Genomic DNA, 25,054 nt, shown 5'->3' with positions numbered 1-25,054 from the left:
CCATACTGCTATCTATCATTGGAGACGTGTATGGACTGTGGGTGTTTTTTTTTCATTCATTCTGGGGATGTGGGTGTCGCTAGCAATACCAGGATTGATTGGCGAATCGTAGTTGCCCTTGAAAAGGTGATGATGAGCCTTATTCTTGAACTGTCGCAGTTCATCTGATGAATGTACTCCCACATTAGCGTCGTCGACCAGGCCAACATCCCCAGCATTGAAGCACTGACTGCACTTGATCTGCTCCGCTGGGCAGGCCACATTGTCCGCATGCCAGACACGAGACTCCCAAAGCAAGCGCTCTACTTGGAGCTTCTTCACGGCAAACAGGCCAAAGGTGGGCAGAGGAAACGTTACAAGGACACCCTCAAAGCCTCCCTGATAAAGTGCAGCATCCCCACTGACACCTGGGAGTCCCTGGCCAAAGACCGCCCTAAGAGGAGGAAGTGCATCCAGGAGGGCGCTGAGCACGTCGAGTCTCAACGCCGAGAGCATGCAGAAATCAGGAGCAGGTAACGGAAAGAGCGTGCGGTAAACCTGTCCCACCCTCCCTTACCCTCAACAGCTATCTGTCCCACCGGTGACAGGGACTGTGGTTCTTGTATTGGACTGTTCAGCCACCTAAGGACTCATTTTAAGAGTGGAAGCAAGTCTTCCTCGATTCCGAGGGACTGCCTATGATGATGATGATGTACTCCCACAGCGCAGAATACCCAGCCTCTGATCTGCTCTAGTAGGCGCTGTGTTTATGTGGCTAGTCCAGTTGAGTTTCTGGTCAGTAGCGGCTCTCAGGATGTTGATTTGTGGGGGATTCAGCGTTGGTAATGCTGTTGAATGTCAAAGGAAGGTGGTTAGACTCTGTTGGGGTTTTTTCTCTCTGCCTCAATGCAGACGGAGATGAGAGTGTACTGGTTTCAAGCAATCTTTATTCAAGTATGTACAGGGAGAGGCACCCTCAGCCGCAGCTGAGGAGAGAGTCTAACTTTTACATTTGAGCATTTGGTTTATATACAATCTTCGGGACTTGGCCAATTAATTATCCAAGGCACATACCCTTAATCACATCTCCACAAAACACATCTTGTTTTATCTCATTTGCCCTGTTTCCACATTTACCATTGTTCTACTCTTTAGCTTTTATCCAATTTACGTACACTTAATCACCTCTTCACAAACACATCTTGTTTTATCTCATTTGCCCTGTTCTTGATTGGCGGCTCATTGTTCAATGCATGGCCCCAATCATCGTGTAATCTGCTCTTTTCAACTGTCAGCAACTGTCTTTGTTTTTGCCAGACTTCTCCTTGATTACATCAGCCAGCTAGTCAGTTAAGCCGCTAATCTAACTTTTAACCCCTTCAGACTCTCCCTTGTTGGAGATGGTCATTGCCTGACGCTTGTTACTTGTCCCTTATCAGCCCAGGCCTGGATGTTGTCCAGGTCTTGTTGCATGTGGGCATGCACTATTTCATTATCTAAGGAATTATTAATGGAGCTGAACATTGTGTAACATCCCCACTCTGACCTTCTGATGAAGGAGCTAAGACACTGCTTTGAGGAACTCTTGTAGTGATATTCTGGGGCTCAGATGATTGGTCTCCAACAAGAACAACCATCTTCCTTTGTGCTGGGTTTGACTCCAACTACTGGTGAGTTTTCCTCCTAATCCCCATTGACTTCAGTTTTACTAGGGCTCGTTGGTGCCACACTCGGCTGAATGCTGCCTTAATGTCAAGAGCAGTCGCTCTCACCTCACTTCTGTAATTCAGCTCTTTTGTCTATGTTTGGAATAAGGCTGGTGGGGACCTCAGGAGGAAACTGAGATGGATCATCTACTCGGCACTTCTGGCGGAAGATGTTTTCAAATGCTTTATCCTTATCTTTCGCACTTGCGTGTTGGGCTCCGCCCTCATTGAGGATGGAGATGTTCAGCGATCCTCCTGCTCCCATTACTTGCTTAATTGTCCACCACCTTTTGTAACTGGATGTGGCAGGAATGCAGAGCTTTGACCCGATTCGATGGTTGTGGGATCGCTTAGATCTGGATAGCATGCTGTTTGCGCTGCTTAGCATGCATGTCGTCCTATGTTGTAGCTTTACCGGGTTGAACCTCATTTTCAGGTAGTCTAGTGCTGCTCCTGACATGCTGTTCTACATTCTGAGTTCACTATCCCCCTGCCCTCCCTTAATCTCTCCCTCCATGTGAATTCCTCAACCCATATTCACGGCCACTCCCTTGAAATTGCCATCTCTCGTGGCCTCACTATTCCTACAATGCCAATTACAGATAAGGCCATCTCTGACCATTTCCTTGTATTGTCCTCCACCCACACCCCTCTTCCCCCACCCAATCCTACTTCATTCTGCATCCACCACTGGAAAAAACGCTCTGCAAACTTTCTTATTACTGCACTTATCAACTCCAAACTGTCCAGCCTTTGGCCCTCCTTTCACCATGACCTTTCTGCAACCACCGATCTGCTCAACCACACCCTCACCACCACCTTTAATTCCCTAGTCCTTGTTAAATCTTTACTCTCTCTCACCCTGGCCGTTCCCCCGGTACAGCCCTCATCTTTGCTCCCCCAAGTCCAAGGGGCCCGGATGTGACGGACAACTGGTTTAGCCATTCACCGCCAGATCTGGCTCAACCACATAAAGCATTATCAGCTGCTACTCTTGTCTGCAAAAACTGCTCACTATTCCAGGATCATTCTGGAATGCAAAGACAACATATTCATGGACTTTGGAGAGGAAAGGGAGGTTGCAGATGGGGTGGTAGCTAGCACTATTCTTTAGAAACATAGAAACATAGAAAATAGGTGCAGGAGTAGACCATTCGGCCCTTCTAGCCTGCACCGCCATTCAATGAGTTCATGGCTGAACATGCAACTTCAGTACCCCATTCCTGCTTTCTCACCATACCCCTTGATCCCCCTAGTAGTAAGGACTTCATCTAACTCCTTTTTGAATATATTTAGTGAATTGGCCTCAACAACTTTCTGTGGTAGAGAATTCCACAGGTTCACCACTCTCTGGGTGAAGAAGTTCCTCCTCATCTCAGTCCTAAATGGCTTACCCCTTATCCTTAGACTGTGTCCCCTGGTTCTGGACTTCCCCAACATTGGGAACATTCTTCCTGCATCTAACCTGTCTAACCCCGTCAGAATTTTAAACGTTTCTATGAGGTCCCCTCTCATTCTTCTGAACTCCAGTGAATACAAGCCCAGTTGATCCAGTCTTTCTTGATAGGTCAGTCCCGCCATCCCGGGAATCAGTCTGGTGAACCTTCGCTGCACTCCCTCAATAGCAAGAATGTCCTTCCTCAGGTTAGGAGACCAAAACTGTACACAATACTCCAGGTGTGGCCTCACAAAGGCCCTGTACAACTGTAGCAACACCTCCCTGCCCCTGTACTCAAATCCCCTCGCTATGAAGGCCAACATGCCATTTGCTTTCTTAACCGCCTGCTGTACCTGCATGTCAACCTTCAATGACTGATGTACCATGACACCCAGGTCTCGTTGCACCTCCCCTTTTCCTAATCTGTCACCATTCAGATAATAGTCTGTCTCTCTGTTTTTACCACCAAAGTGGATAACCTCACATTTATCCACATTATACTTCATCTGCCATGCATTTGCCCACTCACCTAACCTATCCAAGTCGCTCTGCAGCTCATAGCATCCTCCTCGCAGCTCACACTGCCACCCAACTTAGTGTCTTCCGCAAATTTGGAGATACTACATTTAATCCCCTCGTCTAAATCATTAATGTACAGTGTAAACAGCTGGGGCCCCAACACAGAACCTTGCGGTACCCCACTAGTCACTGCCTGCCATTCTGAAAAGTCCCCATTTACTCCTACTCTTTGCTTCCTGTCTGACAACCAGTTCTCAATCCACGTCAGCACACTACCCCCAATCCCATGTGCTTTAACTTTGCACATTAATCTCTTGTGTGGGACCTTGTCGAAAGCCTTCTGAAAGTCCAAATATACCAGATCAACTGGTTCTCCCTTGTCCACTCTACTGGAAACATCCTCAAAAAATTCCAGAAGATTTGTCAAGCATGATTTCCCTTTCACAAATCCATGCTGACTTGGACCTATCATGTCACCTCTTTCCAAATGCACTGCTATGACATCCTTAATAATTGATTCCATAATTTTACCCACTACCGATGTCAGGCTGACCGGTCTATAATTCCCTGTTATCTCTCTCCCTCCTTTTTTAAAAAGTGGGGTTACATTGGCTACCCTCCACTCCATAGGAACTGATCCAGAGTCAATGGAATGTTGGAAAATGACTGTCAATGCATCCACTATTTCCAAGGCCACCTCCTTAAGTACTCTGGGATGCAGTCCATCAGGCCCTGTTAACTGTTAACTGTCTTCTTAAACCCCTCTCCCTTGTCTCCACCTCATTCACCTTCAACAATAAGTGTGAGGAGCTCATGGACTTCTTCCCTAGCCCATCGGGCCAAACTTCCTCTGACGCTCCCCCCTGCCCTAGCCCTAAACTTGCATCATTGTCTAGTTTCTGTCTGATTTCCCCTCTCGACCTCTCCACGCTCATCTTGTCCATGAAACCCACTTCCTTCTCCCATGACCCTATTCCCACTAAACTGCTGACCACCCAACTTCATTTTTTGGCTCCCAGGTTAGCCAACATTGTTAACAGTTCTCTCTCCTCAGGTACTGTCCCCTCTCCTTCAAATCTGCGGTCATCACCCCTCTCAGAAAAACAATTCTTGACCCCCCTGTGCTTGCTAGCTACCACCCCATCTCCAACTTCCCTTTCCTCTCCAAAGTCGATGAACATGTTGTCGCCTCCCAAATCCGTGCCCATCTTTCCCAGAACTCCATGTTTGAATCCCTTCAATCTGGTTTCCACCTCTGCCACAGTACTGAAATGGCTCTCATCAAAATCACAAATGACATCCTTTGTGACTGTGACAAAGGTAAAGTATTCCTCCTCATCCTGGACCTGCCTGCAGTCTTTGACACTGTTGGCCACTCCATTCTCCTCCAACACCTCTCCACCATCGTCCAGCTGGGTGGGACCTCACTCGCTGGGTTCCATTCTTATCAATCTAATTGTGGCCAGAAAATCTCCTGCAAAGGCTTCTCTTCCCACTCCCGCATCGTAACCTTTGGTGTCCCCCAAAGATCTATCTTTGGCCCCCTCATATTTCTCATCTATATGTTGCCCCTTGGCGATATCATCTGAAAACACTTGAGTTAGTTTACACATGTACGCCGACGGCACCCAGCTCTATCTCTATACCACTTCTCTCGACCCCTCCATGGTCTCTAAATTGTCAGGCTGCTTATCCAACATCCAGTACTGGATGAGCAGAAATTTTCTCCAATTAAATATTGGGAAGACCAAAGCCATTGTCTTTGGTCCCTGCCACAAACTGCGTTCCCTAGCCACTGACTCCATCCCTCTCCCTAGCATCTATCTGAGGCTAGCCCAGACTGTTCGCAACCTCGGCATCATATTTGACCCTGAAATGAGTTTCCGGCCACATATCCGCAGCATAACTAAAACCGCCTATTTCCACCTCCGTAACATTGCCTGCCCCATACTCTTGCCTCTGCTCTTCTGCTGCTGAAACCCTCATCCATGCCTTTGTACCTCTGGACTGGACTACTCCAATGTACTCCTGGCTGGCCTCCCACATTCCACACTGCGTAAACTTGAGGTTATCCAAAACTCAGCAGCCCGTGTCCTACCTCGCACCAAGTCCCGATCACCAATCACCCCTGTGCACGCTGACCTACATTGGCTCCCGGTTAAGCAACACCTCGATTTCAAAATTTTCATCCTTATTTACAAATCCCTCCATGGCCTCGCCCCTCCCTATCTCTGTAATCTCTTTCAGCCTCACACCCCACGCGATGTCTGCGTTTCTCAAATTCTGTCCTCTTGAGCATCCCTGATTATAACTTCTGAACCATCGGTGGCCGTGTTTTCAGCTGTTTGGGCCCTAAGCTCTGGAACTCCCTCCCTAAACTTCTCCGTCTCTCTGCCTCTCTTTCCTCCTTTAAGTCGCTCCTTAAAACCTACCTTTTTAAACAAGCTTTTGGTCATTTGCCGTAATGTCTTCTTATGTGGCTCAGTGTCAAATTTATCTGTTTTGTCTTAGAACACAGCTGTGAAACGCCTTGGAACGTTTTACTACATTAAAGGTGCTATATAAATAAAAGTTGTTGTTGTTATTCCTCATTGAACCAGGGTTCATCATCTGGCTCGAACCTCCTCCAGCCCTTTAACCCCTCACTCCGAACTTTCTTCCTCTGAGTCCAGCCTTTTGTACATCCCCTTCTTCCCTACTTTCATATGCCTTTGTTCACACTTAATAATTTTGGGGTATTAAGGGATTGAAGGGATATGGGGATAATGTAGTTGAGGTACGAGATCAGCCATGATCTTATTGAATGGAGGCTTGAGGTGCCGAATGGCCTACTCCTTCTATTGCTTAGTTTCCTCTCTATACCCCTCTGCCTTTTTAGCTCCCTCTCGGCCTTTAAAATTCACCTTTTTGACCACGTTTTGGGCACCCCTCTTAATTCTTCTTTAGCTCGGCATCCTTTATTCTTCGTGTCACTGTGAAAGTACCTTGGGATTTTTTAAATGTTAAATATTGTTGTCCGTAAATGATGCCTGGTGTGAAGAAAAAGGATTATCTTCTTGATAGGGTTTTCTTCATTCTTCAAATATAATGGCATCTTCAACGTGCCACACCTCCACCTGTTCATTCCCACAGCTACTTTCAGGGAGCCAGCGGAAAAGTATGTCTTTTTTTATATCTTTTTGGATCACAACAAATTGCCATTTTGCAAGTGCAGCTATCTTTATATCAATGTTCAGATCTGAAACTGTATAATGTGAAAAAGAACCATTTATTCTATGCATGAATAACCAGTTGAACTGTAGTAAAATATGTTTATTCCTAACTCGATAAAGAATATCTACAAAATGTGATCAAAAATATATTTGTGCTTGTTATGGGCTCAATTTTCCCCAACCCCTTTTTTCGGCACACTCACCCGAGATGCACCGACTTTGTGCGCTGAAAACAGCGGCGAAAAAATGTGCCCCCATCCTGGCCGCTCTGCTGCATGTCCCGTGGCTTGGCGCAGCCTGGCCAGTCGATTAGGGGGGGGGCGGAGATAAGGCCCCGTGTCAGAAACTCTGCCTGCCGCTCTCCGCATGCGCGTTGGTGTCAGGTCCGATGTGCCGCATGCCCAGTAGCGCCGAAACTTAGCACTCGGCCATTTTTAAAGGTAATCTCTTTCTCTCTCTCTCCCCTCACCCCCCACCGATGCTGCGTTCAGTCGCTCTGCTTCACCTTTCTCCCCCCCACCGGTGATATCAAGGCCAGCATCTCTCGCTCTATCTCTTCCCCCCCACCCCCCACCGATGTCGTGTTCTGTCGCTCTGCTTTCCCCGCCCCCCCCCCCGTTGATTTAAAGGGCAGCATCTCTCACTCTCTCTCCCCCACCCCCACCCCCATCGATGCCGCGTTCGGTCACTCTGCATCCGCACCTCCCTGTTCATTTGCAGCCAACTCTATCCCAGGCCGAATGGCCTCATGCACAGGCCGACCCGCTGCTTTCCCGGGCCGACTTTAAAGATTAAAGTAGGATTTACTTGATTTCTATGAGTATTTTAATTGTTTGAGCTTTTTCTTGCAATGTTTGGTGCTTGATTGCTTAGTTTCAGGTCCTCTCCGGTTCCCTTCCCACCTCTATCCCAGGCCGAATGTCCGCCGTTGTACTAATGTGCGCCGATTTCTTAACTGCCCGCAAGGTTTTTCAGAGCAGGCCACATACGCTGACCTAAGTCGATTTGGAGTAAGCTTTAACTGGCCAAAGTGGCATAAATGGTCAAAACTGCCGTAAGTGACTGGGAATGCCCCCTTTTGAAAAAAAAACTCAACTAAAAAAATATCGTACCTAACTTGAGTTACTCTGGAGCAAGTTGATTAGGGAAAGTGGCGTTTTTTAAACTTACGCCAGAAAAACTAACTTACTCCAAAAAAAATTGGAGCAAGTCATGGCCAATTTTGAGCCCTATAACTTTATATTTATACATTTATAGAAAAATGCAAACTCCATCTGTAAACTGTCAGTGTATTCCCAATGGCTAACATTCAAATCCTTTTATTTGCAAAGGTATTTCCACAATAAAGCGGAAAAGTACAATTGTATTATATTTGAGAGTGTACATTTTATATAATTGTAAGAGCTTTTTTGTGTTTTATTTATAAATAGATGAACTTGTTCCAGAAGTAGATCCAGAAAAGATTGAAGCTGTAACAGATCAAGAAGCAGACAAGAAAGATTTAACACCTTTAGACCTAGGTAGGTATAACATTTCAATGACTTACATTTAAAGCAGGTTTTAAATCAGCAGAGGGAGCCACAAACATTTGAAGAATGGTTAAGTATGAGTGAACTCAAAATTTTCAACAAGAAAACATTTACTGAATATTGCAGCCTAGGTTAAAAACAAAAAATGCTGGAAAGACTCAGTAGCTCAGGCAGCATCTTTGGAGAGAGAAACATAGGATTAACATTTCCAGTGTATGACCCTTCACGAGGAGAGCAGGAAAGGATGGCAGAGAGATTCAAGGACACAAAAATCAAGTGCTTGCTTTTTCCAATCCAGTCATTATATCACGGGCCAACTAGCTGAAAGACTAGTTTGTGCAGTGCCTGATACATACGAACATAGAAATAATGATGGACAGGAAAAGACCAACTGGTACATCCAGTCTGTCCAATAGTTGTAATACCTTGCACACTCCGCACCCTACCTGCAAACCACCCGGATCTCTCCAAGATCATGATCATTGACCCCTACTAGCTCTTGCAGCCAAAGAGCACATTCTGAATGGCACTGTTATTTGAAGTGAAATTCATCATTACATTAAATTTCTCCACCCAATGAGTGCTTTCAGGCACTAGCAGTCGAGGTCACTTAAGGTGCAGTATACCGCTGCATCAAAAAGGTAATAGATGCTCTGTTTGATCATGCATCAATCAATATATATTAAAGTAAACTCTGGTATAAAGGAGCAAATGGAGAGGTTGATTCAAATTGTGTGGCATTCTCAAACCCTCACCCATGCCTTTTTTGCCTCTAGACTTGACCATTCCAATGCACTGCTGGCTGGCCTTCCACTTTTTACCCTACATAAACTGGAGGTGATCCAAAGCTCGGCTGCCCGTGCCCTAACTCGTAGCAATCACCCCTGTGCTCGCTGACCTACATTGGCTCCTGATTAAGCAACGCCTCGATTTCAAAATTCTCATCCTAGTTTTCAAATCCCTCTATGGCCTTGCCCCTCTCTATCTCTGTAATCTCCCAAATGGTCTCTGACCATTGCTAGAACATACTGTATGTGAAACCTCATTTTCCAGGGAGTATTAATGATGAACGCATCCTCAAATGGCTGTGCCTTCTGTTGCCTAGGCCCTAAGCTCTGGAATTCCCTGCCTAAATTTTTTCACCTCTCTCCTCTCTTTCCTCCTTCAGGACCCTTCTTAAAACCTACCTCTTTGAACAAGCTTTTGGTCACCCGCCCTAATTTCTCCTTATGTGGCTCAGTGTCAATTTTAAAAATCTCATAATACTCCTGTGAAGCGCCTTGGGATGTTTCACTACCTTAAAAGGCGCAATACAAATACTTGTTGTTGTAATGTACCATTGACCACACATCAAAAGTCCATCTGTACATGATGTAATGTCCAATGGGTACTGTCATATGAACATCCAAATGGTCTCTAAACATTGTTAGAACATAGTATATATGAATCCTCATTTTCCAGGGAGTATTCATGATGCACGCCTCCTCATTGTTTCAGGAGGAAACGAGATTTTAAGGTTGACTCCTGGAAGATACACATTATCAGCTTCTGACATGGCCTATGATATCTGTGTGAAACCTCTTAACTTTCAAGAAAGGGCTGACAATGATGCACAGTCACAAACCAGAAATAAAGAGCGTCTCTTTAGTCTGTTAAAACATCATTTCAGATATCTTGATCACCCCAGTGATGTAGTTGGATTAAGAGAGAATAAATGCGGCTTGATAAGGGTGAGCTGCAAGAAGTACGGATCCATTAGATGATGAGGAGCAAGATGAAATCCCGTCAGTACACAGGGTAGTGGACTAAGGTATCCATATCCCTTATACTTCATGAAAAACAAGTATTGCCTTGTGGATGTTTAGAGGATGTTAGCATTTTATATCGACAGTTTAAAAGGTTTTTCTCATTCTAGGTGGGTTGTTTATGTCCTTTGAGAACAAAGCCTATTATTAAACAGAAATGAGAAAATTGAGTAGCAAATTGTTTTCTTGCATTATTCCTAAAAGGACAGGATCACCAGAAAAGCTTACAGTTCACTTTATATGTTCAGTGGCAAAAACCTGGGCTAAAGTTTAAGGGTTCCACTCAAAGCATTTATAATGTAACCTGGAGCAGTTTTTATGCTTCTACTAAGCATTATTCAGCAATCCATGATAATGAGTACTTAAACACTGTACCAAGTTAACTTGAAAAGATATAGGGGGAAAAATTGATTATAACCGGTTTTGAGGCGCTAACATCGCCTGGGCGATAAGTATAGTGCTGGGTGATATTTAGCGCTGGCTTTCTCAATATTCATTTTTAGCGTCCTAAGAGGGAAGTGGAGCATTGAAAGTAGCCATTGTACACTTCTCTTTGGTGATATTGGGGCGTTAACCTTGGAGCATTATTCAAGTTTGGGCAAAGGTTTAAAAAGCATTGGAAATCATGTGCATGTCATGGAATGCGCCCCAGGAGCTGTTTCAAAGGTCAAAACGCCAGCTTTCTGTGATATGATTAGCGCCAGGCGGAAAATCCGGCGAAGTAAGTGGAATTTGCACACTGCACACTCATTGATGTCACCGTTTCAGTAGCGCTACAGTGCTCGGCGCTAAATATTAATGCCGCATGTAAAAGCATAATCAAGTTCACGAGCAGCACTAAAATCACTGCACCGGGGCGATAACCCTTTACTGCTCTGGTATCGCCCCTCGCAAGCGCAAATAGGTGGCGCTAATCAATTCAATTTCTAGCCCATAGACCCTGAAAACACTACTAAAACTATGTATTAGTTTGTTATTTCCATACTATCTGTGGAGGTTGCACAAATTGTGGATCACCTATATTCAGTATAACTTTTCACAATCTTCAGTTGAAGTTCAACTTCCACCTGAAATGATCCCTTCCGTATCATTCCTCTTTTCATTTTAATCCGATGGGGCTTGAAGCTTCCATCGTATTGATTCTTCAAGATATTTATGCCCTTGTTGCAATTTTTAAAATATGTTAATTCACAGGATGTGGGCATTGCTGGCAAGGCCGGCATTTAATTGCCCATCCTTAGTCATCTTGAAGAGGTGATAGTGGGCTTTCTTGAACGCTGCAGTCTGTATGGTGAAAATGCTCCCATAATGCTGCTAGATAGGGAGTTCCAGGACTTTTACCCAGTGATATTGAACGAATGGTGACATATGTCCAAGTCAAGATGGTGTATGACATGGAGGGAAACTTGGAGATGATGGTATTCCCATGTACCTGCTTCCTTTGTCCTAGGGGGTAGAGATTGTGGGTTTGGGATGTACTACTGAACATGCCTTGACAAGTGCTAGAGTGCATCCTGTAGACAGTACACGCTGCAGCTACATTATACCAGTGGAAGCAGTGGGTGTTGACGCTAGTGAATGAGGTGCCGATCAAGCAGACTGGTGTCAGCTGCACCCATCCAGACATTGGAGAGTATTCCATTACATTCCTGTCTGGTGCCTTGTAGGTGGTGGAGAGGATTTGGGGGTTAGGAGGTGAGCCACTCATAGGAACATAACAGGAGTAGGCCATTCATCCCCTCGAGCCTGTTCCGCCAGTCAATGAGATCATGGCTGATCTGCGATCCAACTCCAATACCAGTCTTTGACCCATATCCTTTAATACCTTTGGTTAACAAAAAGCTATCATTCTCCAATTTATAATTAACAATTGATCTAGCATCAGTTGCTGTTTGCTGAAGAGAGTTCCAAACTTCTACCACCCTTTGTGTGTCGAAGTGTTTCCTAATTTCACTTCTGAAAGGCCTGGCTCTAATTTTTAGACTATGCCCCCTAGTTTAAGAATCCCCAACGAGCAGAAATAGTTTCTCTCTAACTACCCTAAATGTTCCCCTTAATATCCTGAAAACTTCGATCAGATCACCCCTTAACCTTCTAAATTCTCGGGAATACAACCCTAATTTGTGTAATCGCTCCTCGTAACTTAACCCTTGAATTCCAGGTATCATTCTGGTAAACTTACGCTGCATCCCCCCAAGGCCAATATTATATTCTTCCTAAGGTGTGGTGCCCAGAACTCAGTACTCCAGATGTGGTCTAACAGGGTTTTGTACAGCTGGATAATAACTTCTACCCCCTTGTACTCTAGTCCTCTAGATTTAAAGGTCAGCATTTCATTAGCCTTTTTGATTATTTTCTGTAACTGTTCATGACATTTTAATGATCTGTGTACTTGAACCCCCAAGTCTCTTTGTACCTCCACTGTTTTTTGCTTTTCAGCATTTAGAAAGTACCCTGTTCTATCCTTTTTAGGTCCAAAGTGGATGAACTCATATTTGCTTGCATTGAAATCCATTTGCCACGTTCACTTAATCGATCAATATCCCTTTGTAATTTTATGCTTTTATCTACAATGCCTACAATGCCACCTATCTTTGTGTCATCTGCAAATTTGGATATATGACTTTCTATGCCATCATCTAAGTATCAATAAATATTATGAATAGTTGAGACCATACAGAGATCCTTGCAGGACACCACTAGTCACATCCTGCCAATTTGAGTACCTATCCATTATCCCTACTCTCTATCTCCTGCCACTCATCCAGTTTCTTAACCAGGTCAATAATTTTCCCACAATTCCGTGGGCTTCTACCTTAGATAGTGATAGGTGTTGTCAACAGTGCTATCAAATGGCACTTACTCACCAATAACCTGCTCACTGATGCCCAGTTTGGGTTCTGCCAGGACCACTCAGCTCCAGACCTCATTACAGCCTTGGTCCAAACATGGACAAAATAGCTGAATTCCAGAGGTAAGGTGAGAGTGACTGCCCTTGACATCAAGGCAGTATTTAAACGATTGTGGCAAAAAGGAGTCTGAGTAAAACTGAAGAAAATGGGAATCAGGGGGGAAACTCTCCATTGGCTGGAGTCATACCTAGCACAAAGGAAGATGGTTGTGGTGGTTGGAGGTCAATCATCACCGCCCCAAGACATCACTGTAGGAGTTTCTCAGGGCAGTGTCCTAGTTGCTTCATCAATGACCTTCCCTCCATCATGAGGTCAGAAGTGGGGATGTTCTCTGATGACTGCACAGTGTTCAGTCCCATTCGCAACTCCTCAGATAATGAAGCAGTTCATGCCCGCATGCAGCAAGACCTGGACGATACTCAGGCTTGGGCTGATAAGTGGCAAGTAACATTCACGCCACACAAGTGCCAGGCAATGACTATCTCCAACAAGCGAGAGTCTAACCATCGTCCCTTGACATTCAACTGCATTACCATCGCCGAATCCCCCACCATCAACATCCTGGGGGTCACCATTGACCAGAATCTTAACTGGACCAGCCACACAAATATCGTGGCAACAAGATCAGGTCAGAGGCTTGGTATTCTGTGACAAGTGTCTCACCTCCTGGCTCCCCAAAGCCTTTCCACCAACTACAAGACACAAGTCGGGAATGTGATGGAATACTCGCCACTTGGCTGGATGAGTGCAGCTCCAACAACATTCAAGAAGCTCGACACCATCCAGGACAAAGCAGCCCGCTTGATTGGCACCCCATCCACTACTTTAAACATTCACTCCCTCCATCACTGACATACCGTGGCTGCATTGTGTACCATCTACAAGATGCACTGCAGCAACTCACCAAGGCTTCTTCAACAGCACCTCCCAAACCCGCGACCTCTACCACTAGAAGGACAACGGCAGCAGGCGCATGGGAACACCACCACCTCCACTTTCCTTTCCAAGTTACACACCATCCTGACTTGGAAGTATATCACCGTTCCTTCATTGTCACTGGGTCATAATCCTGGAACTCCCTCCATTACAGCACTGTGGGAGTACCTTCACCACAAGGACTGCAGCAAAATAACAGTTTCTTATGTTGGATGTTATCAAATGCCTTCTGGAAGTCCATATAAAAAACATCCATAGACATTCCCCTGTCGACTACTTTAGTCACTCACCAAAGAATATCCAACCTCGGACCTGATCTAGTAGCTAAGGCATTTATGTGGCTGGTCTTGTTGAATTTCTTGTCAATGGCGACCCCCAAGATGTTGATGGTGGGGATTTCGCCGATGGTAATGCATGGAAAGTCATAGGGATATGTTTGGACACTCTTGCTGGAGATGGTCATTGCCTAACACTTATGTGACGCGAATGTTATTTGCCATTTATTAACCCAAGCCTGGAAGTTGTCCAGGTATTGCTGCATGCAGGCTTCATTATCTGAGACATTGCTAATGGAGCTGAACACCATGTACTCATCAGCAAACAGCCCCACTTCTGACCTTATGATGGAAGGAAGGTCATTGATGAAGTAGCTGAAGATAGTTGGGGCTAGGACGCTGTCCTGAGAAACTCCTGCAGCGATGTCCTGGGGCTGAGATGATTAGCCTCCAACAACCACCCCCATCTTTCTTTGTGCTAGGTATGACTCCAGTCACTGGCGCATTTTCCTCCTGATCCCCATTGACCTTAGGCTCTTTGGTGTTGCATTCTGTCGAATGCCGCCTTGATGTCAAGGGCAGTCACTCACCTCACCAGTCCATTTTTGGAACAAGGTTATGATGAGGTCTGCAGCCACATGGTCCTAGTGGAACACAAACTGAGCATCGGTTATGGGTGTGTAAGTGCCGCTTGATAACACTGTTGATGACTCCTTTCATCACTTTGCTGATGAAAGATGGCTAATATTGGCCGGGTTAGATTTGTCCTGCTTTTTGTGAACCGGGCAGTTTTCCACATTTTTAGGTATAGTCTAGTGTTGTGGCTGTGCAGGAACAGCTTTACTAGAGGCAAAGCTAGTATTCAAGTCTAGGTCTTCAGCACTATAGCCAGGATGTATCTTGTTTTCCATGCAGAAACTCACTGTGGAATGATTCTTTATTGAGCTCTGGCTAACCTGGTGGCCTGCATCCTAGGGGTTTGAAAGAAGTGGCTATAGAGATTGTGGATTCATTGGTTGTCATCTTCCAAAATTCCAAAGATTCTAGAAAGGTTCCGCGGATTGGAAAGTAACAAAAGTAACGCCGCTATTTAAGAAATGAGGGAGAGAGAAAACGGGAAACTACAGACCAGTTAGTCTTACATAAAAACATAAGAAATAGGAGCAGGAGTAGGCCATTTGGCCCCTCGAGCCTGCTCCGCCATTCAATAAGATCATGGCTGATCTGATCATGGACTCCACTCCACTTCCTTGCCTGCTCCCCATATCCCTTTACTCCCTTATCGTTCAAAAATCTGTCCATCTCCGCTTTAAATATATTCAATGACCCAGCCTCCACAGCTCTCTAGGGCAGGGAATTCCATAGATTTACAACCCTCAGAGAAGACATTTCTCCACATCTCAGTTTTAAATGGGCAGCTCCTTATTCTGAGACTATGTCCCCTAGTTTTAGTTTCCCCTATGAGTGGAAATATCCTCTCTACATCCACCTTGTCGAGCCCCTTCATTATCTTATAAGTTTCAATAAGATCACCTCTCATTCTTCTGAACTCCAATGTGTATAGGCCCAACCAACTCAACCTATCCATTTAAGTCAACCCCCTCATCTCTGGAATCAACCTAGTGAACCTTCTCTGAACAGACTCTAATGCAAGTATATCCTTCCTTAAATACGGAGACCAAAACTGCACGCAGTACTCACCAAAACCCTCTGCTTTTATACTCTATCCCCCTTGCAATAAAGGCCAACATTTAATTTGCCTTCCTGATTACTTGCTGTACCTGCATACTATTTGTGTTTCATGCACAAGGACCCCCAGGTCTCTCTGTACTACAATACTTTGCAATTTTTCTCCATTTAAATTATAATTTGCTGTCTTTTTATTTCTGCCAAAGTGGATAACCTCACATTTTCCAACATTATAATCCATCTGCCAAATGTTTGCCCACTCACTTAGCCTGTCTATATCCCTTTGCAAATTTTTTGTGTCCTCCTAACAATTTGCTTTCCACCCATCTTTGTATCATAAGCAAACTTGGCCACATTATACTTGGTCCCTTCATCCAAGTAATTACATCAGTAGTAGGGAAAAAGCTAGAATCTATTATTAAGGACGTGGTAACAGGGCACTTAGAAAATAAGAATAGGATTGGGCAGATTCAACATGGATTTGTGAAAGAAAAATCATGTTTAATACATCTGTTTTTTTGAGGTTATAACTGGCAGAATAGATAAGAGGGAACCAGTGTTTGTGGATATTTGGATTTTCAGAAGGCATTCGATAAGCTGCCACACAAGAGGTTATTAAACAAAATGAGAGCTCATGGGATTCGGGTAATCTACTAACATGAATTGAGGATTGGTTAACGGACAGAAAACAGAGAGAAGGAATAAACGGGTCATTTTCAGGTTGGCAGACTAACTAGTGGGGTACTGCAAGGATCAATGCTTGGGCCTCAACTATTCACAATCTATATCAATGATTTGGATGAGGGGACGAAATGTAATACATCCAAGTTTGTTGATGATACAAAGCTAGGTGGGAATGTAAGTTGTGAGGAGGATGCAAAGAGACTTCAAGGGGCTATAGACAGGCTAAGTGGGTGTGCAAGAACATGGCAAATGGAATCTAATGTGGAGAAATGTAGAAGTTATCCATTTTCGCAGGAAAAATAGAAAAACAGTATTTTTTTTTAAAACGGTGAGAGATTGGGGAATGTTGGTGTTCAGAGGGACCTGGGTGTCCCTGTACACGAATTACAGAAAGTTATGCAGGTACAGCAAGCAATTAAGAAAGCAAATGGTATGTTGGCCTTTATTACAAGAGGATTTGAATATAAGTGTAAAGATGTCTTACTGCAATTATATAGGGCGCTGGTGAGACCGCACCTGGAGTATTGTGTACAGTTTTGGTCTCCTTACCTAAGGAAGGATAGACTTGTCATAGAGGAAGTGCAATGAAGGTTCACCAGACTGATTCCTGGAATAGGGGGATTGTCCTATGAGGAGAAATTGAGTAGACTAGGCCTATAGTGTACTTGTATCACAAATTAAAATAAAATATTTAAAAAATCAGACTGGAAAAGTTTTTACATTGTAATAATTTTATTTGGAATTTTAGACAGCTTCAATTTCTAAATTAATATGTGTGAATTGTTTTGTTGTTCAGAAGCTATAAAAGAGAGGATGCCAGTTCCAGAGGTTTCTGAGAACCACCCAGACGTGCAGACAATTGTGAATGAGGCTGTTCAGAAAGAAATTCAGGCTTCTGTGCAACTGCCAATTGAAGTCTACATGGATACATTGGTACAAGCTATTTCAGAGGTAAAACTGTTTATTATTGATGAAACTGAAAGGTCAGTTTGTTTGAGTTAAGCATAACAAGCATTTTGGAAGGAATGAGCTGTACCGTAGTAGAAGTCTTTAAAAACAAGCTCATTCCCTTTTTTAAAAAAAAGCAAAATAGTGCGTATGCTGAAAGTTTGACACAACATAGGACCCCAATTTACATATTAAAGGCATATACTGCCTGAAATAGACCACCCCAGTGAAAGTTTTATAACAACAGGGTTGTTATGCCAAGTAGTATTACCAAGGATACATCATTATTGGGGATGGCTCTGGGATCTGGGAGCACTGAAAAGGTGGATCAGGAAAGGGGGTTCCTAGTTTCAGGGCCGCTTTGGTAAAGGGTGTACCAAATTCTTAGAGCAGTGAAGTCAAGAGGTTCTAGGAACACTGGGACAGATTATGGGATCACTGGGAGACAGTTGAGAGATCTGGTTGTGGTGGTAGGGAGATCGAGATCTAGAAGTGCTGGGAATGCAATTTGTGAGTACAGAGAGGGTGTCCTGGAATCTGGGAGTGAGGTGGGGTGTTTGGAGAGAGGAGTGTGAGCTCTAGCAGTACTGGGGAGGAAGCTCTGGAGCATTAGAGGAGCAGAGTCTTGCAGTATTGAAGGAACAAGATCTAAGCGTTGTGGGAGAAAATGAGATCCAAGCTGTCATGACTCATTCGCCCCTTTCAAACCATCAGGACCCAACCACCCACATGTTGGTCAGCCTTCCCAACTTTTTTGCAGCCCTTAGTACCTTAATCCCATCACCAAGTTATGTGCCAGGCTTAAAGCATTCAAGTGTAAATATTATGCTTAAAATAAATCGACAGAAAATCATAGGCTAAGGGTACACAATATCATAATCTGTTGAGGGTATTTCAATTTTGTGACATGTACTCCAGGCATCCACCAGGAGCATAAAAGAGGAACATTTAGTGCACTGCTATCTTTAATAAAACATAAAGGGGGTGGAATTGGATTGGGCCCAAAAATATGGGAGTATGGAGCTCAGCGTTAAACACACTGCTGATTGGCTTAGCGCTCAAGAGGGGGAAATATCAGTTGCAGTTTACTGGCCAATAAAATTTTGCTTAGGCTCCTTGCACTTCTTTAAAGGAGAAGTGCTTTGTTGCAGAAGCACCTCATTGTCACTCTGTATGCAGCTATGTTGCAACAGGGAAGAGAAAGGGGAAGGCGCTTCTCAGATGCAGCACTAGGGGCCTTGCTCCTCTACCCACATGGGGGCAGGCGGACTTCCAGTCAGAATGCCAGAGGCAGTGGGAGAAGATAGCAGAAGCCGTCCATGCCACGTGTGTTGCCACCAAGGACCTGCAAATGCTGCAAACCTTATACGAGTGCTCAAGGTGAGTGAATGCATCTTCAAATGCCACATCCTACCAACTGCTCCACTAGCCTCACACACTGCTCAATGCACCATACACCCATTACTCACCTACCAACAATCTCTAGCAATCACAACTCATACCTCAAAATCATACCTTCACTTTGCCCTCACACACTTGCCACTGCTGCAAGCGTCACACCCACATCTCACACCTTGCACACAATGTCATCTATTGAACCATGACAGGCACCACATTCAGTGACACACTTCCCTTTCTCTTGCAAGCGAAGCTGGCTCACAACCACCAGCAGCAGCAGCACACAGGTGAGGATGAAACAATACTTCAAAACCTTACTGCGCTGGAGAAGACAGTGCTGGAGATAATTGGAGAAGCCATCACTGAGGCCATGATGAGTGGCAAGGTTAAATGCACTGCATGATGATAACAAAGGAAAGAGTAGGGCATATGAGAGACCAAAAAGGTGATCCGTGTGTGGAGGCAGAAAACGTTGGTTTTGTTCTTAATTTGCGTCTGTCTTCACAAAAGAGAGGGAAGATGCAGACATTGTAGTTGAGGAGGAGTGTGAAATATTAGATGAGATAAACGGTGTGAGGAGGAGTATTTAGGGTTTTAGCATTTTTGAAATTAGATAAATCACCAGGCCCGTGACTATCAACACATCATCTTGATTGCACAAACAATGATTTATTCCCTGTAAGATCTGCTCCATGGTAGCCTGAAATATCTTTGGTGAGGACTTGATACAATAGGGCAACTTAGTGTATGAATATAAACCTTTGTGTGTTGGCTGCCAGAAACTGCTGACTATCCTGGTCAATGTGGAGTTAAGCATAGGTGTGGGAGAGATCCAGTTTTGTGAAGAAATTGGCTCCTGCCAGTTCTGCATACAGATCCTGTGATGTCGGTAAAGTGAACTGTTCATCATCAACTGCTTGATTCAGGGTAATTTTATAATCCCTACAGAGCCCAACCGTTTTGTCTGCCTTCGGAACTACAACTAATGGGGTGGCCCAGTCACTCCTATCGGTCTTCACTAAAACTCAATTTATTGCCAATCCCCAATTGCCCTTGAGATGGTGCAGGTGAGCTGCCTTCTTTAACCGCTGCAGTCCTTCTGGTACTCCCTCAGGGCTGTTAGGGTGGGAGTTGCAGATTTTAACCCAGCGACAATGAAGGTACGGCGATACATTTCCAAGTCGGCATGGTATGCAACTTGGAGGGGAACTTGTAGGTGATGGTGTTCCCATGCGCTTGCTGCCTTTGTCCTTCATATAGAGGTCGCGGGTTTGGGAGATGCTGCCGAAGAAGCCTTGGGGGTTTGATGCAGTGCATTTTCTAGATGTTACACATTGCAGCCACGGTTGCGTAGGTGGTGGAGGGAGTGAATGTTTAACGTTGTAGATAGGGTGCCAATCAAGCGGACTGCTTTGTCCTGGATGGTGTCGAGCTTCTTGAGTTATGTTGGAGCTGCACTCATCCAGGCAAGTGGAGAGCATTCCATCACATTCCTGACTTGTGCCTTGTAGAAAGTCTTTGGGGAGTCAGACAGTGAGACATTTCCCATAGAATACCAAGCCTCTGACCTGCTCTTGTTGCCACAGTATTTATGTGGCTGGTCCAGTTAAGTTTCTGGTCAATGGTGACCCCCAAGATATTGATGGTGGGGGATTCAGCAATGGTAATGCCATTGAATGTCAAGGAATAGTGGTTAGACTCTCGCTTGTTGGAGATAGTCATTGCCTGGCACTTGTGCAGTGCGAATGTTACTTGCCACTTATCAGCCCAAGCTTGAATGTCATCCAGGTCTTGCATGCAGGCATAGACTGCTTCATTATGTGAGGAGTTGCGAATGGAATTGAACACTGTGCAATCATCAGTGAACATCCCCACTTCTGACCTTATGATGGAGAGAAGATCATTGATGAAGCAGCTGAAGATGATTGGGCCTAGGCCCTGAAGAACTCCTGCAGCGATGTCGTGAGGCTGTGATGATTGACCTCCAACAACCACAACCATCTTACTTTGTGTTAGGTATGACTCCAGCCAGTGGACAGTTTTCCCCCTGATTCCCATCGACTTCAATTTTACTAGGGCTCCTTAAAGCCACACTTGGTCAACTGCTATCTTGATGTCAAGGGTAGTCACTCACACCACACTTCAGTAAATCCTCAGCCCTGCACGAGGTAGAAAAAGCCATAAGACAGCTTAAGAACAACAAGGCTACAGGAGCGGATGGAATCCCCGTTGAATCACTGAAGTATGGCAGAGAGGCACTGTTGGCGTGAATGCATGACCTCATCATGGAGGGAGGAGAGCATGCCGGGGGATCTCAGAGATGCAGTGATCGTAACCATCTTTAAAAAAAGGGGACAAGTCCGACTGCGGCAACTACAGAAGAATTTCCCTGTTACCAGCCACTGGGAAAGTCATCGCAGAGTCCTGCTCAACTCTCTTCTCCCTGTGGCTGAGGAGCTTCTCCCGGAGTCACAGTGTGGATTTCGTCCCCTACGGGGCACAACTGACATGATTTTTACAGCGCGACAGCTGCAAGAAAAATGCAGGGAACAGCGCCAGTACTTATACATGGCCTTCTTCAACCTTACAAAGGCCTTTGACACTGTCAACCGCGAGGGTCTATGGAGCGCCCTCCTCCGTTTCGGATGCCCCCAAAGGTTCGTCACCATCCTCCGCCTGCTCCACGACAACATGCAGGCTGTGATCCTTACCAACGGATTCATTACAGACCCAATCCATGTCCAGACCGGGGTCAAACAAGGCTCCGCCCCAACCCTCTTCTCAGTCTTCCTTGCTGCCATGTTGCACCTCACACTCAACAAGCTCCTCGCTGGAGTGTAACTTAATTACAAAACCAGTGGGAACCTGTTCAACCTTTGTCGTCTCCAGGCCAAGTCCAAGACCATCCCAACCTCTGTCGTCGAGCTACAGTACGCGGACGACGCCTGTGTCTGCACACATACCGAGGCTGAACTCCAAGTCATAGTCAACGTATTCACTGAGGCGTACGAAAGCATGGGCCTTACACTAAACATCCATAAGACAAAGGTCCTCCACCAGCCTGTCCCCGCCGCACAGCACTGTCCCCCAGTCATCAAGATCCACGGCACGGCCCTGGACAACGTAGACCATTTCCCATACCTCGGGAGCCTCCTATCAACAAGAGCAGACATTGACAATGAGATCAACACCGCCTCCAGTGCGCCAGTGCAGACTTCGGTCGCCTGAAGAAAAGAGTGTTCGAAGACCAGGCCCTTAAATCTGCCAACAAGTTCATGGTCTACAGGGCTGTAGTAATACCCACCCTCCTGTATGGCTCAGAGACATGGACCATGTACAGTAGACACCTCAAATCGCTGGAGAACTATCACCAACATTGACTCCGCAAGATCCTGCAAATCCCCTGGGAGGACAAATGCACCAATGTTAGTGTCCTCAATCAGGCCAACATCCCCAGCATTAAAGCACTGACCACACTTGATCAGCTCAGCTGGGCAGGGCACATAGTTCGCATGCCAGACACGAGACTCCCAAAGTAAGCACTCTACTCAGAACTCCTTCACGGCAAATGAGCCAAAAGTGGGCAGAAAAACATTACAAGGACACCCTCAAAGCCTCTCTGATAAAAAGCAACATCCCCATTGACACCTGGGAGTCCCTGGCCAAAGACCGCCCTAAATGGAGGAAGAGCATCCGGGAGGGCGCTGAGCACCTCGAGTCTCATCGCTGAGGGCATGCAGAAATCAAGCGCAGGCAGCAGAAAGAGCGTGCGGCAAACCAGCCCCACCCACCCTTTCCCTCAACAACTATCTGTCCCACCTGTGACAAGGGACTGTAGTTCTCGTATTGGACTGTTCAGGGTCACCGCCGGGATACCACAGGAGCTTCAGCTGTCGTGTTTCAGTTAGGCGTTGGCTAGAGGAGCGTTATTTACCAGCCGCTTCTGTCCCAGGTCGAAGGGACCCCGTGCCGGCCCACTTCTGTCCCGGGCCGAAGGGCCCCCGTGCCGGTCTGCTTCTGTCCAGGCCGAAAGGTCTCTGCATCAGGCCCAAGGCCAAAAGGACTCTGCACCGGCAGAGCCCATCCCGGTCCGAAAGGACTCCATACCTGCCCACCAGATGTTCATTGTGCTGACAGATTCGGGGGACATCGAACCAGCCGAAGGGACTCGGGGACGTCGAACCGGCTGAAGGGTCTCCGATACCGGCGTGCAACCTGCCGAAGAGACTCCTGGCCGGCGCTGAACCTGTCGAAGGGACCGAGACGGCGGCATTCAACCCAACGTCTTATACTCCCAACCAACTTTTAATTAATTTTTAAACTTTTAATCAACTTGTAAACTTATTGAACAATTTGGGAGAACTTTTAAAACTTACATTTTAGACTCTTAATCAAAATACTTTTAAATATCTATTATTAATCTACATCTTTGAATTTTTAACAACTTTTAGAAACTTTTTAAATTGGGGAAACTTTTATAATCTATTATTGATTTACATCTTGGACTTTTTAACAACTCTTAGAAACTTTTTAAACAAATTGAGAATCTTCATCAACATTTAACTTTTAAAATAACTTTGGAAGCCCCCCAACCAAGCCTCGGGCCATCGACCATCAATGGCGCTACTCGCTGCTGAGTTTGCGGCCAACACTTCGCCGTAGGCAATTAAGCTTATGGAGCTGTGCCTGGTCTCCAGTTGTCTTGGATCCCCTTGCCACTGGACCAAGACCTTGTTCAGCTAAGCCCGTATGGTTGCCAGTGTGCAGTGGCCACTCCACATTAAAAGAACTCATGCACAAGCTTTTTCCACTTGAAGTTTGGGACCTGGAACGTCAGGACCCTCATGGACAATCCCAACAGCAACAGGCCGGAACGCCTCACAGTGATAGTTGCTTGGGAACTCAGATGTTTTGACATTGACATCGCTGCCCTAAGCGAAACCCGGCGGGCAGGGGAAGGCCAGTTGAAGGAACATGGTGGAGGTTACATCTTCTTCTGGAAAGGGAAACCAGAGGCAGAACACCGCCTTCATGGAGTCAGCTTTGTCGTCAAGAATGAGCTGGTCGACCGCCTCAAAGACTCCCCCTGTGGGGTTAACGAATGCCTCATGACTCTACGTATTACCCTATCCCGAAACCAATGCGCCACAGTTAACAGTGCATACGCCCCTTCAGTCAATGCAACGGATGAGGCAAAAGAGGACTTTTATTCCAACCTCGAGACATTCTTGTCCCGCGTCCCCACAGGTGACAAATTGATCCTCCTGGGTGATTTTAATGCTAGGGTCGGCAAAGACACAGCCCTCTGGGAAGGCGTGATTGGCAGAGAGGGGGTAGGGAAAGCCAACTCTAGCTGTACCCTACTCCTGACAAAATGTCTAGAACATGAACTCATCACCAACACCCTGTTCCGTCAGAGGGACAAATACAAGGCATCGTGGCAACACCCTCACTCCAAACACTGGCACCTGCTTGACTATGTCATTGTCCAAGCCAGGGATCGCAAGGATGTGCGCATCACCCGTGCCATGATAAGAGCTGACGACCGTTGGACGGACCACCGCCTAATCCGATCCATCATCAACATTAACATTGCCCCAAAGCAGAGGGGACAGCAGAAGCAGTTCCGCAAAAAGGTTAATGCCGGGGCACTTAGAGACCCAGCTAAGCGAGCCCTATACAGCCAGCGCCTCACTGCTAATCTGGCGTGCCTTGATGACCCTGAGATGCTGAATGCCCACAGCGCTTGGTCTGCCCTCCAGGCCCCTATAACCAGTGCCTGTGAAGAGACAATTGGTCACTCAACCAGAAAACATCAGGACTGGTTTGATGAAAATGATCAGGAGATCGAAGAACTAATAGATCGCAAGTGCAAAGCATTTCTGAGCCTCAAAGAACAACCCAATTCGGGAGCTGCAAAACAATATTACAGACGGCTCAAGGCTGAGGTCCAACAAAAAACCCGGGACCTAAAGAACAGATGATGGATGGAGAAAGCACAGGAGATACAACAACTGGCCGACA

General features: G+C 45.7%; 1 protein-coding gene across 4 annotated transcripts in view; it reads left to right on the top strand.

The window, feature by feature from the left end:
* The window catches only part of ak9 (adenylate kinase 9), a 702,269-nt gene that overhangs the window by 233,104 nt on the left and 444,111 nt on the right, over nucleotides 1–25,054 (top strand). For all 4 annotated transcript variants that reach the window (XM_070885675.1, XM_070885673.1, XM_070885672.1 and 1 more), the window contains exons 15-16: nucleotides 8,285–8,374; nucleotides 17,481–17,635. In XM_070885675.1, coding sequence (XP_070741776.1) covers nucleotides 8,285–8,374; nucleotides 17,481–17,635 — 245 coding nt within the window. The remainder of the gene's footprint in view (nucleotides 1–8,284; nucleotides 8,375–17,480; nucleotides 17,636–25,054) is intronic.

Source organism: Pristiophorus japonicus, chromosome 7 (assembly GCF_044704955.1).
Source record: "Pristiophorus japonicus isolate sPriJap1 chromosome 7, sPriJap1.hap1, whole genome shotgun sequence".
Lineage (NCBI taxonomy): Eukaryota > Metazoa > Chordata > Chondrichthyes > Pristiophoridae > Pristiophorus > Pristiophorus japonicus.
The sequence above is the reverse complement of the archived record's forward strand: the minus strand, read 5'-3'. Positions and strand labels throughout refer to the sequence as shown.